The sequence below is a fragment of the Barbus barbus genome (assembly GCF_936440315.1).
Source record: "Barbus barbus genome assembly, chromosome: 33".
Taxonomy (NCBI): domain Eukaryota; kingdom Metazoa; phylum Chordata; class Actinopteri; order Cypriniformes; family Cyprinidae; genus Barbus; species Barbus barbus.
The window spans coordinates 23,401,664-23,414,601 of record NC_136761.1 but is presented as its reverse complement, the minus strand read 5'-3'; the positions used below and the strand labels follow the sequence as shown (position 1 = coordinate 23,414,601).

Genomic DNA, 12,938 nt, shown 5'->3' with positions numbered 1-12,938 from the left:
TCTGCTTGCATTGTATGTAAATTAATCATCTCTAATATTGGCCTGTCATGTAGTTAATTAAATGCTGTTTTGATACATTTTGTGTACTCTCTTTTTTCCCTCTCTCTCTCACTCGCTCTGTCTTTGTCCCCAAGTCTCTGTGGGGTATGAATATGAATCATGTCCTAGTCTGGTGCTGTGGGAGAAGAGGACAGCTATGCTTCAAGGCTATGAGCTGGAACCTTCCAATCTGGGCGGCTGGTCTCTGGACAAACACCATATACTCAACCTGCGCAGTGGTATGAGCCTCATGTTCTTGTACAGGGGCAAAATGCGCCTGTTTTGTGTGTATTTATTTAGATGGGGCATTAGTGGCAACACTTGATCCCATAATGAAATAAGACATAATAAGACCCAAAGCAGAACTATATATATATATATATGCTTGATAATTACGTGAACTCTAATAATTAATTATACCCACTTAAAATTCCAATCTTGATTGTCACTGGTTAGACTGTAAAGTAACTTTTCTGGACCAGTCTCAGACCCACTGAGAGAGATTTGAGGTGAGGAGAGGGCCATCCCTTTCTGACACACAGGAAGTCTGATGTGTTGTGATGCCTGGCTGCTTTCAGTGGAAGAGCCTATCATTTTGATCAATAATTTAATGTAATGCTCTGAAAATGTGGTTGTAATGTTCAGAAATGGCTCAGGTAAACAGCTTTTACTAAAAATGGTCTTTTGAAAATAGCATTTTCTTTTTTCATTTAAATGGTTATTGTTTCTTTATTCATCTGACACCAGGCATCCTTCATAAGGGCAGCGGTGAGAACGTCTTTGTGTCCCAGCAGCCACCCATCATCACAAGCATCATGGGTAATGGGCGTCGACGAAGCATCTCATGCCCAAGCTGTAATGGCCTGGCTGATGGAAATAAGCTGTTGGCACCTGTAGCCCTGGCAGCAGGCATTGATGGCAGCCTCTACGTCGGAGACTTGAATTTCGTACGCAGAGTTTATCCCAACCTCAATACCACACGCATACTGGAGCTCAGGTATTGAGAAAGTAGCAGAGGAGACGTTTGTTGTTAGGTCCGTTCACACCAAGGATGATAACTACAGTGCTATAATTAACTATAATTTAAAACAAAGTTTTAAAAATCATTCTAAATTTAAAAGAAAAGCAGTCCACAACTAATAACAGTAACAGCTCAGGGGAACAATATGATTGGAATCATTTTCATTTTTTCCAGCTAATGATAAAATCATTAGCAGCCAATTAGAATTCATCCTGCTTTTAAAGGCTTGAGCATTTAAAGCGGGAGGCGACAAAATTGCGGCACACACTTTTAATAAGCAAAATGTTATAGTGTGTTATTGTAGACGTTAATAAAGTTATCGTCCTTGGGTAGAATTTTACTTTTACCTAGATTATTATTTTATTTTTTTATCAGTTTACTCTTATGTAAAATACACAAAATATATTTTGTCATGATATATTGGAATCATAATTGTGATTCTTGTTCTTTTTGTCATTTACAGAAATAAGGATTTTCGACACAGGTGAGATTTTAACTTAATTTCTTTCTCTTTAACTTAAATTATTCACTGAATATAAATATAGCGATAAAGCATCGCATTTATGCCTAGTTGCGTAATTGTAGCACTGACTCTGTAATGACCTAATTTTTCTTAGTAACAACCCGACTCATAAGTACTTCCTGGCTGTGGACCCAGTCTCTGGGGCTCTTTTCATCTCTGACACAAATTCTCGGCGAATCTACAAGGTGCGATCGCTCACAGGGGGAAGACTGCTGGCCGACAATGCCGAGGTGGTAGCGGGCACAGGAGAACAGTGCCTGCCCTTTGATGAGAGATGCGGGGACGGGGGCAAAGCTGTAGAAGCCACTCTCATGAGCCCCAAAGGTGAGGTTGAAACACTGAAGAAAACCAAAACAGAAGCTAGATCGTATTGCTTATTGCATGGGTTATCCCCTTCACATCAGATGAAATCACACTTACTAATGTCTTCACATGTGTCTGTCTGAGGTGAAGAAATGTTTCTGCAGGCTGTCTTTACATCTGCTTCCTTTGTAGCAGTGACACCTAACATGGATAAAAAGAGCCTTATCCTCCAGCTGCTTCCACAATCACAGAGAACATTCAACCTTAAGCTATTAATTAATTTCTGAATGTGCTATGGGGAGTGTGAGTCTCCGGCTTCGATTATCGGAGTCTCTTGGTATTCTCTCTCTCTCTGTCTGTTTCTCAAAGATAATGTTACTTAATGTGGTGGCTCTTTTAACTCTCATGTTACAGTTCAGAGCTGTAAGCGAGCGTATTTCTGTATTATACAGCGTTGGTGTTTAGGTAGATCACACAGAAGGAAAAAAAATCACTATGGGTTTTATTAAATATTGTTGGTGAATATTTCAGACATTCTCCGTTAGATTAGGAGGAAGAGTTCTGAATGAAGCCACGATGAAATGGAAGACAGATCTTTACTCCATATTGTGATGTACATCCAAGTGGATGGAGGCAGATTTGAATGAGAATTTGCAGCTTATTGTGGGAGGACTAAATGATTGGAGAATTCTTAAGATGTGCTCTCAACCATGTCTCACACGGTAGCTACATATCACAATATCACTACACTCTGTAGTTAAAATGCCAGAGATCTCGATATGAACTTGAATATTTCTCATCAAATGCTATGCATATTCATTTTATAGCTGTATTACTGTATGCCAGTGTTCTCATTTGTGTCTATTTTCCCTCATAACTTCATTAATTCTCCTTCAGTTGTTGTGAAAGAGCACCAACTGAGCAATTCAATTTTTCTCTGGAGATTCTCTTTAGCTTGTGATATATATAAACATATTATTTTTTAAGGGGGGTTTATAGTTCATAATTTCCAAGTAAATAGTAAATAAAATAACAGTTCAGAATAGATCTGAACTTATTAAATCTGCTTTTATAAATTCTGAATGGACACAATGGGTCACAAATTCAAAGTTCAGCGTTCAAATTGAATTAAGTTTAAACTGGAATTGAAGCGCAGCATATCCAACCAAAACAAATATAGCAACGAGAAAGGAAAAGATAAAGGTACAATGGTAAGTTGGAGCAGGTTTTAAAAGTGAAATCCAGGTTTGGTGTAAGGAAAAAATAGCCAGTCTGACACCAAACTGTCAAGGATGTCACATTGTTACATTTTCTGTATGTGACGTTGAATTTGAGCTTCTGGAGGGAGAGAGTAGAGAGGTGACAGACTACACAGGCCTCATTACCGATTCCCAAATGACTTCACAGTGAAAAGGCTCAGTCAAGTGCACTCAGTCTCTCCCCTCATGCTATTTGTCCCCCCGTCTTTTTGTTCAAACCCCTCTGCATCATACACCTACACAGGTCCATTCTATGAGCATCTTCTTGTCAGCACTTCGAGATATTCTCGTCTGCTCTGCTTTCGGTGTCTGATAAGGGGAATTGATGGGTTTACACAGGAGTGACGCTTGATGGACGTGTATTATTTGCTAGCTTATATAGGACAGGGGCTTGGGAGGGAAAGACGAATTGAGCAGAGCCTGAAGATAAACTTAGAACAGGTTGAAACCAGATCAAAGATTCACTTGCTCTGATTATTAAGAACAGCATAAGACAAAAATAAATGAGTCTGGCAGGCAATGGGTTTGTGAGTCTGCGTCACCCCTGAACTTCCTGCTTGACTCTTTACCTGTTTGTTTCTCTCTTCAGGTATTGCTGTAGATAAAAATGGGCTTATGTACTTTGTGGATGCCACCATGATTAGGAAGGTGGATCAAAACGGCATCATCTCTACTCTCCTGGGCGCCAATGACCTCACTGCTGTGCGCCCACTGAGCTGCGATTCCAGCATGGATGTCAGTCAGGTCAGCAACCGACAGCACACGTTATTAAATTATTCACAGGCAGAAACAGGAACTCGGAAGGTTCATTTTATCATAAAATCTACTTCTTCCAAACCTTCTGAGCTGAAAGTGCAAATATGCAAGTATTAATCATGTCTAGCAGGCTTGCAAAAACTTGATCAGAAGCCCAGAAGATGATACATGGTTAATCTGAAAGCTTAATTTAAAAACTTTAAATTATTTTTTATCCAGGTACGCTTGGAGTGGCCCACCGACTTGGCAGTAAACCCCATGGATAACTCTCTGTATGTACTAGAGAACAACGTTATCCTACGCATAACTGAAAACCACCAAGTGAGTATCATCGCGGGGCGTCCCATGCACTGCCAGGTGCCTGGCATTGACTATTCCCTTAGCAAACTGGCCATCCACTCTGCCCTGGAGAGCGCCACGGCTATCGCCATCTCCCATTCGGGTGTGCTCTACATCGCCGAGACGGACGAGAAGAAGATCAACCGTGTGCGGCAAGTTAGCACCAACGGAGAAATGTCACTGCTGGCTGGTGCTGCGTCAGAGTGCGACTGCAAGAACGACGTCAACTGTAACTGCTTTGCAGGAGACGACGGATACGCTACAGATGCCAACCTCAACTCCCCCATGTCTCTGGCTGTCTCACCGGATGGCACGCTCTACATTGCAGACCTCAATAACATTCGGATCCGGGCTGTGCGCACTAACCGACCAGGGCCTTCAGCGTTGGGCCGATACGAAGTTGCATCCCCTCAGGAACAAGAGCTGTATGTATTTAACGAGGAGGGTCTCCACCTACAGACCATCAGTCTTGTGACGGGTCTGCCCCTCTACAACTTCAGCTACGGTCCTGATGGAGAGCTGGCCATAGTGGTGGATAACTGCAATAATACTGTGAAAGTGCGGAGGGACGGGGCAGGGCAGGGGGGAGCGGGACTGCTCAGGCTCATCCTGCAGCCTGAGAATCAGGTGGTTACGCTGGGACTAGATCCTGCAGGAAGCCTGCGCTCCATCTCTGCTCTCAATCAGGAGATCGTTCTGCTGGGATACAATGGAAACACTGGTTTGTTGGCCACCAAGGCTGACGAGACTGGCTGGACAACCTTTTATGAGTAAGTTGCCGTGTATCAGTGGTTTATGTTGCATGCGCATTTAAATCTTTGTATATGCATGAAACACTCAACAGAAGTTTTATTTAGCATTGTCTTCTCGTTCCGATCAGCCCAAGGAGATATGCAGAGTTAATGATAAACATTCACATTTAAACAAATAAAATGTGTCAGTGGGTCAAGACTTGTACATTAGTTGATAAAACCTGTTTAGCAACATGATTATCTGGTGATAATCATACACTTAAAAAAAGATAGAAATGTCACTTGTTTTGTTTTTATGCACTACCATTCAAAAGTTGGGGCCAGTAAGTTTGTTAACTGTTTTGATCATTAATAATATGCATTTCTTGAGCTTTGCCGTAACAGGAATAAATTACGTTTTTAAAATATGTTAAAATAGGGAACAGTTATTTTAAATTGTAACAATATTTATCCATATTATTTTTTTTACTGTATTCTTTGTCAAATAAATGCAGCCTTATAAAAGCCTTTTTCAAAAACATTTAAAAAATATTACTAACCCCAAACTTTTGAACGGTAGTGTGTCATCATGGAACACTTTGGTTGAAAGCTAGAGATTTCCAGTAGGAATATCCATTATTTGACTTTGAAAAGAGTGCTGGATAAATTCCTATTTCCTGCAGAGTTCTGTTGCAACCCAGCAACACACCTGCCTGTAATTTCCAAGGGAACCTGAAGATCTTGATTAACTTTTTCAGGTGTGTTTGATTAGAGTTGGAACACACTGCAGGAAAGTAAATCTCCAGGAACAGAACAGCGCAAGCTTGCTCCTGAGAATGCAGAATTCCCCACACTCCACTGCACTGGCACAGACATCAGCCAGACTGTGACAGATCTGTGGCACGATCCAGAACTGCTCCCTAATGTAATGTTACACAGAGAGAGAGAAAGAGAGAAACAGGCAGGGATAGTGCTGAACCTCTATGGGGTGATTGTCTAGAGGACACAGTTTTTTTTTTTTTTCAGATGGTCAAAAATTGGATATAGTTATGATTGTTTCCAGTGCTTTACAAATATGAACTTGAAAATGGCTTTTGCTAACATTTATTGTATTTTCAGGTATGACAGTGAAGGAAGACTAACCAATGTGACGTACCCCACCGGGATGGTTACAAGTCTGCATAGAGAGATCGAAAAATCCATCAACATTGACATTGAGAGCTCCAACAGAGATGACGACATCACTGTTATCACTAATCTTTCGTCGGTAGAAGCGTCTTATACTGTTGTGCAAGGTATGTCTGCTCACTAGCTGTTTTTGAATATGTATTTTGGGTTTCAGAAGTCATTTTGTAAAAGATTATCTGCTCAGCTTGGTTGGTTTTGAACTCATTTTGAACTTAATTGTTTTATATATCATTGCATACAAACTTACTCAGCAAGATGCAGATACCCCCGACATCCATGTGAGAGGCTGGAAGCCAAAGTACTGTATGATTCAGTGCAGAAAACAGCATTTGTTTCCTCTCCCATGCCTAGCGCTCCAGTTGTGTTTTGCCGTGATGCATATGATTCGAGACAAATTCATTACCTTATCCCAAGCAAATATTCACTGTCTTCCATCTGCCCTCAACCACAAACCCCACTTTCCCAAAGCTCATTTCATCTGTTAAGATGAAAGGACAGAAAGACAGAGTGAGAGAGCAACAATGTTTTACTTCCTTCCCATGGCAGACTAAACCAAAAACTAAAACTTCAATACAACTAGACGTAACATAGGATGAGGGAGGAACCTTCTGATTGAATTACAGAGGATTTAGTCCAAGGACAACGTTCCTCAGATCACACTTTTGAATCTAACCTTGACACACTCATGGACGAATAATAAATTGACTAAACGCCTCTAAAAGGTTCCATATAAATTATAAACTATATTATCTCAAATTATGAACGTACCTCGCGCTCATAAATTAGTTTCATGGTTTGTAATTTATTTATAGTGGATGTTCTGAAGCATAATAAATGTTTGTGGCACTCTGAAACAAAGGGATTTGAGGCTTCACATCATTTGTTATAAACAAAGCACTGCTCTTGTTATCTTTTATGATCTTAAGAAAGACAGTCAGACTGTTCTTGAGCTGATGAATGCCCCGCAGCCCTTTCATGAGTTCAGAATAAATCAAGCCTTTTTTGTAGTTGTCGTTTTGTACTCTTGTCATGTTGAAAATTTGTTATGAAATATTTTTTGTTCTTAATTTAATGGTAATTTGATGTCACTCTATTGCCCCCTGCAGATCAAGTACGGAACAGCTACCAACTGTGTAACAATGGCACTCTGAGAGTAATGTATGCCAATGGGATGGGCATCAGCTACCACACTGAGCCCCATATCCTGGCAGGATCAGTGAGTCCCACCATCGGCCGCAGGAACATCACCCTTCCCACTGATAACGGACTGAACTCTATCGAGTGGAGGCTGCGCAAAGAACTGTCCAAGGGCAAAGTCACTGTGTTTGGCAGAAAACTTCGGGTGGGCACTCGCTCTAAGATTTTAATATCATTACTGTAATACATTATTTTTCGGGTGTATGTGTATGATGTAAGCAAAGAATCCTGCTTGATCATGAGGTTTTCATATCAAATATTTGTGCAATTTGCAGGCACATGGGCGCAACCTCCTGTCAATAGATTTTGATAGGAACACACGGACTGAGAAGATCTATGACGACCACAGGAAGTTCACGCTGAGGATCACGTATGATGCCCAGGGCAGGCCAGCAATATGGCAGCCAAGCAGCAGCCTTGCAGTGGTGAATGTGTCATACTCCAGCACAGGCCAGCTAGTGGGGCTGCACCGAGGGAGTATGAGTGAGAGAACGGAGTTTGACCCACAGGGCCGAATCCTCTCACGCTCTTTTGTGGATGGAAAGGTCTGGAGCTACAGTTACCTGGACAAGGTGAGATTATTGATTAAAGTGAGATTAAGGTAAAAATGAATTTTTAAGATGTTTGTTTGTTTGTTATTTGCTTTGCTTTGAAATTTTGAAATATACTGATAATGTAAGTAAAATAAAATATTTTGTCAGATAATATACCATGAATTAGGATTTATATATATTTTTGAACTTTTCTCTTTAATTGTCCATGGGGGGGGGGGGGGGGGGTAATTAAATTGATAATAATAATTATTAATAATTAATAATTATGATAAGTATATTAATAATTGTTACTAAAACAAAATGTTTAATTATAGTCCAGGTTGTTATTGTTAACTAAAACTTGAAGATGATTTATGCTCATTGAACTAAAGTCAAAATAAAATATAAATATTAGATTGTATAAAAATGTATAAATATAGAATTATTTTTAAAAATTCAAACATTAATAAAAATGACAGATGCACAACAAAAATATTACAACTACACACACACACACACACACACTCCAAAACATACACAGTATATTACAAAATTCCATCTGTAAATCGATTTGTAAATGAATTTTTCCAACATTTAGTGCTCTGATGCATGATTTAATTGTGAATTGTGACAGCTTGTTAAAGATGTTGTTGCTAATTAATATCAATGTGATAATGATGTTCTGAAAATATTTCTCTCCACAGTCCATGGTGCTGCTGCTGCAGAGTCAGAGACAATACATATTTGAATTCGATGCGTCTAACCGCATCACGGCTGTCACCATGCCCAGCGTTGCCCGTCACACTATGTTCACTCACGTCTCCATCGGCTACATCCGCAACACCTACAACCCGCCAGAGAGCAACGCGTCCATCATCTATGACTTCAGCGAGGACGGACGCCCCCAGGCCACCTACTGCCTAGGTACCGGCCGTCGTGTGCTCTACAAATACGGCAAGCTGGCCAAGCTCTCTGAGATCTTGTATGACAGCACAGCCATCACCTTTGGCTACGACGAGACAGCCGGCGTGCTAAAAATGGTCAACTTGCAAAGCGGTGGCTTTTCGTGCACGATTCGCTATCGTAAAATGGGTCCCCTGATCGACAAGCAGATCTATCGCTTCTCGGAAGAAGGTATGGTGAACGCACGCTTCGACTACACCTACCATGACAATAGTTTTAGGATCGCAAGCATGAAGCCAGTAATCAGCGAGACACCACTTCCTGTTGATCTATACCGCTACGACGAGATCTCCGGAAAAGTGGAGCACTTTGGAAAGTTTGGCGTCATCTACTACGACATCAATCAGATAATCACCACTGCCGTCATGACCCTCAGCAAGCATTTCGATGCTCACGGGCGAATCAAAGAGGTTCAGTATGAGATCTTCCGCTCTCTTATGTACTGGATGACGGTGCAGTACGACAACATGGGCAGAGTAATCAAGCGAGAGCTCAAGATTGGCCCGTACGCCAACACCACCCAGTACCGCTACGAGTACGACAATGATGGACAACTCAGTGGGGTCAAGGTGAACGATTGGTCCACTTGGCGCTACAGCTATGACTTAAACGGCAACCTACACCTGCTCAACCCGGGTAACAGCGCCCGACTCATGCCACTCCGCTATGACCTACGAGACCGCATCACGCGATTGGGTGACGTCCAGTACCGTCTGGACGAGGATGGTTACCTCAGCCAGAGGGGCGGCGATGTGTTTGACTACAACTCTAAAGGCCAGCTGGTGCGCGCCTATAGCCGTGCAGCTGGAGGATGGAGCGTTCAGTACCGTTACGATGGACTCGGACGCAGGGTGTCAACTAAGAACAGTCTGGGTCAGCACCTCCAGTTCTTTTATGCTGACCTGAACAACCCGACTCGGGTCACGCATGTGTTCAACCACTCCAGCTCGGAAATCAGCTCTTTGTACTATGACCTGCAGGGCCATCTGTTTGCCATGGAGGTGAGCAGTGGGGAGGAGTATTACATCGCCTCTGACAACACCGGTACGCCACTGGCTGTCTTCAGCAGCAACGGGCAGATGATCAAACAGGTGCAATACACCGCTTATGGAGAGGTGTACCACGACTCCAACCCTGAGTTCCAGCTCGTCATCGGCTTCCACGGTGGGCTTTATGACTCGCTAATCAAGCTGGTGCATTTCACACAGAGAGACTATGATGTTTTAGCGGCCAGATGGACATCACCTGATTACACCATGTGGCAGAAGATCGGAAAAGATCTGGCACCCTTTAACCTATACATGTTCAAGAATAACAACCCTCTCAGTGACATGCTGGATGTCAAGAATTATGTCACAGGTGAGAACCTATAATTGGGTGCCGTTGCAGTTTAGCCAATTAGCTAATTAGGTCAATTTTACATGTTAATTAAATGCTAGTATTGGTTTATAAAATAATGTGATTAAATGTTTTTATTATTATTATTATTTTTGCTAATGTTCAGTCATATTTAAATCATCAATATATTCAGAAACTGTATAAGGCAGAGATGGCCCACTCTTACATAGGAGAAATATGATATAAAATATATAATATTTTATGTATATACACTACCATTCAGCAGTATGGGGTCGGTAAGATTATTTTTTTCTTTTTAAGAAATTATTACTTTTATTCAGCAAAGACAAGTAAAATGTTCATATATATATATATATATATATATATATATATATATATATATATATATATATATATAACTTTATTTTTATCAGAGAATCCTGAAATACAAAATATATATGTGAAATATATATTTACTTATATATTAAGTTATATTACAACCATCTTCAACTAATTGAACAATATTATTGTTTTTTTATTTTATTTATTTACTTATTCATAGCAAATATTTATAATTTTTGCCATATGATATACTTAATTTTATTATTTTTTTATTATTATTATTTCATTCAGATGGCCCTATAATCAGTTAATTGCCTATTTTATTGTAAACCCCAAAAGCTTAAGCTTAAACTCCTTTTCTATGTATTTTTCATTGCAGATGTGAAGAGTTGGCTGGTGATGTTTGGCTTCCAGCTCAGCAACATTATCCCAGGCTTTCCCAGACACACACACTATTTCGTCGATCCGCCATATGAGCTCCTCGCCAGTCAAGAAAGTGAAAACGGGCAGGTGAGTCTCCACAGTAAATCCTCAGGGGAATTTTGTATTTCCAAGGGTAGCAAAACAGTGAACATTGGACTAGGTGATCTAGCTTGCATTTACCAAGGCCTTTAATTGTCTTCTTGCAGCTGATAACCGGAGTTCAGCAGGAAGCCGAACGGCACAACCAAGCATTCATGGCTCTGGAGGGACGGCTTCTTGACAAAGAGCGCAAGACCAAACATGAGAAACCAGGCCACTGGTTTGGCACGAGTACCCCCATCATCGGACGAGGAGTGATGCTGGCAGTGAAAGAAGGCCGTGTGGTCGCAGGGGTCTCCAGCATGGCCAGCGATGACAGCAGGAAGGTGGCTCTGGTGCTCAATAACGCCATCTACTTAGACGGGTCGCACTACACGCAGGATGGCTGTGACTGTCATTTCTTTGTGAAGTTCGGCTCAGCTGACAGTGACCTTTTAGCTTTGGGACTCACCAATGGACGCAAGGCACTGGAAAGCGGGATCAACGTGACGGTAAGCGGTCGCTCGCGAAGAGGGGTCACCGTCGAGTTCCGGGTTCCGGCGCTTTCTCTGAGCGTGCGCTACGGGTTGGCATCGGACGTCCTGGATGAGGAGAGAGCCCGGCTGCTGGAGTTGGCGCGGCTGCGGGCGCTATCGGGAGCCTGGCTGCGAGAGCAGCAGCGGGCGCGGGATAATAAAGAGGGAAGCCGCTTGTGGACTGAAGGAGAGAGACAGCAGCTCCTTTCAACAGGGAAAGTGCAGGGGTACGACGGGTACTACATTTTACCCGTGGAACAGTATCCTGAACTAGCGGACAGCAGTTTCAACATCCAGTTCCTGAGACAGAATGAGATGGGAAGGAGGTAACAGTCCAAATCGTTTGTTATCCTGTTTCTTTATATTTCGCTTTCTCTCCGCTTATACCTTTACTGCTTTCAGTTCTTTTCTCGATCTTTTTCTCTCTCTTGCTCCGTCTTTCTCTTTTTCCTCGCTTTTTTTCCGTTATCTCCTGAACCCACGGAGAATAATTGAACTAATGGGAAACTCACTGAACGCTGCAGGGACTTTTAAAAGAAGAACATTCAAAAACTTTAATACTGCCTCGGGCAAAAAAGAACAATTTGAAAGACCTCGTCTTTGTTTTTCAACAATGGACGTCAAAAAGCACTGATAAACTGAAAAACAAAACAGAGCTACTGTTGCTGAAATATGAAAAATCCCCTTTTTAAAAAAGAATAGATATTTTGACCCATATTTTTTGGGTTACCGAGAGGATGTTGGTGCCAGATGGTACGCTTGTGATCGTGTGATCTGGATCGGAGAGGTGCTGCGAGTCTCACGCGCTGCTGGAGAGGCCCAGTCTCGACGTCAGAACTGAGGAGTAACATCCGTCATGAGAAATGTCAGTCTCAGGCCTCACATTCTTCACAGCTAAACTGTCAATTGCCACTGCAGCAAGTCCCATCATCTACAGACTGTTTCTTCAAGACAATTCCAGCGGAGTAAAAGTGATGAGAACATCCAAGTCTGACGTAGTTTGTCTCATCACTGATAGAAAAGTACAGTACTTGCATTGTATCTGATAACAGTGAAGTTCTGAGTGTGCTTTAGATGCGATAGTTTTGTACGTCCCAGTCGCATTAGAGTAACGAGACCTTCACCAGGGCACTTCTGTATAGAGATATCAGAAAAAGAAAAAAAAAGAAAAAAAAAAACCACTCAGACTCCAGATTGAAAGGTTACTAGTGTCAGAAACTATTTATTTTTACTTAGTTTATTTTAATTTGTATCATTCATAGTACTCTATGACAATCATAAAGGAGTCACCGCTTTTAGCTACAAAGATAAACATTGATGGTCGAGTTTATTTTCCTTTGTATGATATGTAATAATTTTTCATTTTTGT

General features: G+C 41.5%; 1 protein-coding gene across 4 annotated transcripts in view; it reads left to right on the top strand.

The window, feature by feature from the left end:
* Nucleotides 1–12,720, top strand: part of LOC306853715 (teneurin-2-like) — a gene marked incomplete at its 5' end in the record, with an annotated part of 227,949 nt that extends 215,229 nt beyond the window's left edge. For all 4 annotated transcript variants that reach the window (XM_079391337.1, XM_079391335.1, XM_079391336.1 and 1 more), the window contains 12 exons: nt 135–278; nt 787–1,036; nt 1,524–1,544; nt 1,678–1,907; nt 3,735–3,889; nt 4,121–5,010; nt 6,091–6,266; nt 7,266–7,501; nt 7,632–7,928; nt 8,594–10,211; nt 10,912–11,042; nt 11,162–12,720. In XM_079391337.1, the coding sequence (XP_079247463.1) occupies nt 135–278; nt 787–1,036; nt 1,524–1,544; nt 1,678–1,907; nt 3,735–3,889; nt 4,121–5,010; nt 6,091–6,266; nt 7,266–7,501; nt 7,632–7,928; nt 8,594–10,211; nt 10,912–11,042; nt 11,162–11,899 (4,886 nt within the window). In that variant the 3' untranslated portion in view covers nt 11,900–12,720. The remainder of the gene's footprint in view (nt 1–134; nt 279–786; nt 1,037–1,523; nt 1,545–1,677; nt 1,908–3,734; nt 3,890–4,120; nt 5,011–6,090; nt 6,267–7,265; nt 7,502–7,631; nt 7,929–8,593; nt 10,212–10,911; nt 11,043–11,161) is intronic.
* Between the last annotated feature and the right edge of the window lie 218 nt (nt 12,721–12,938).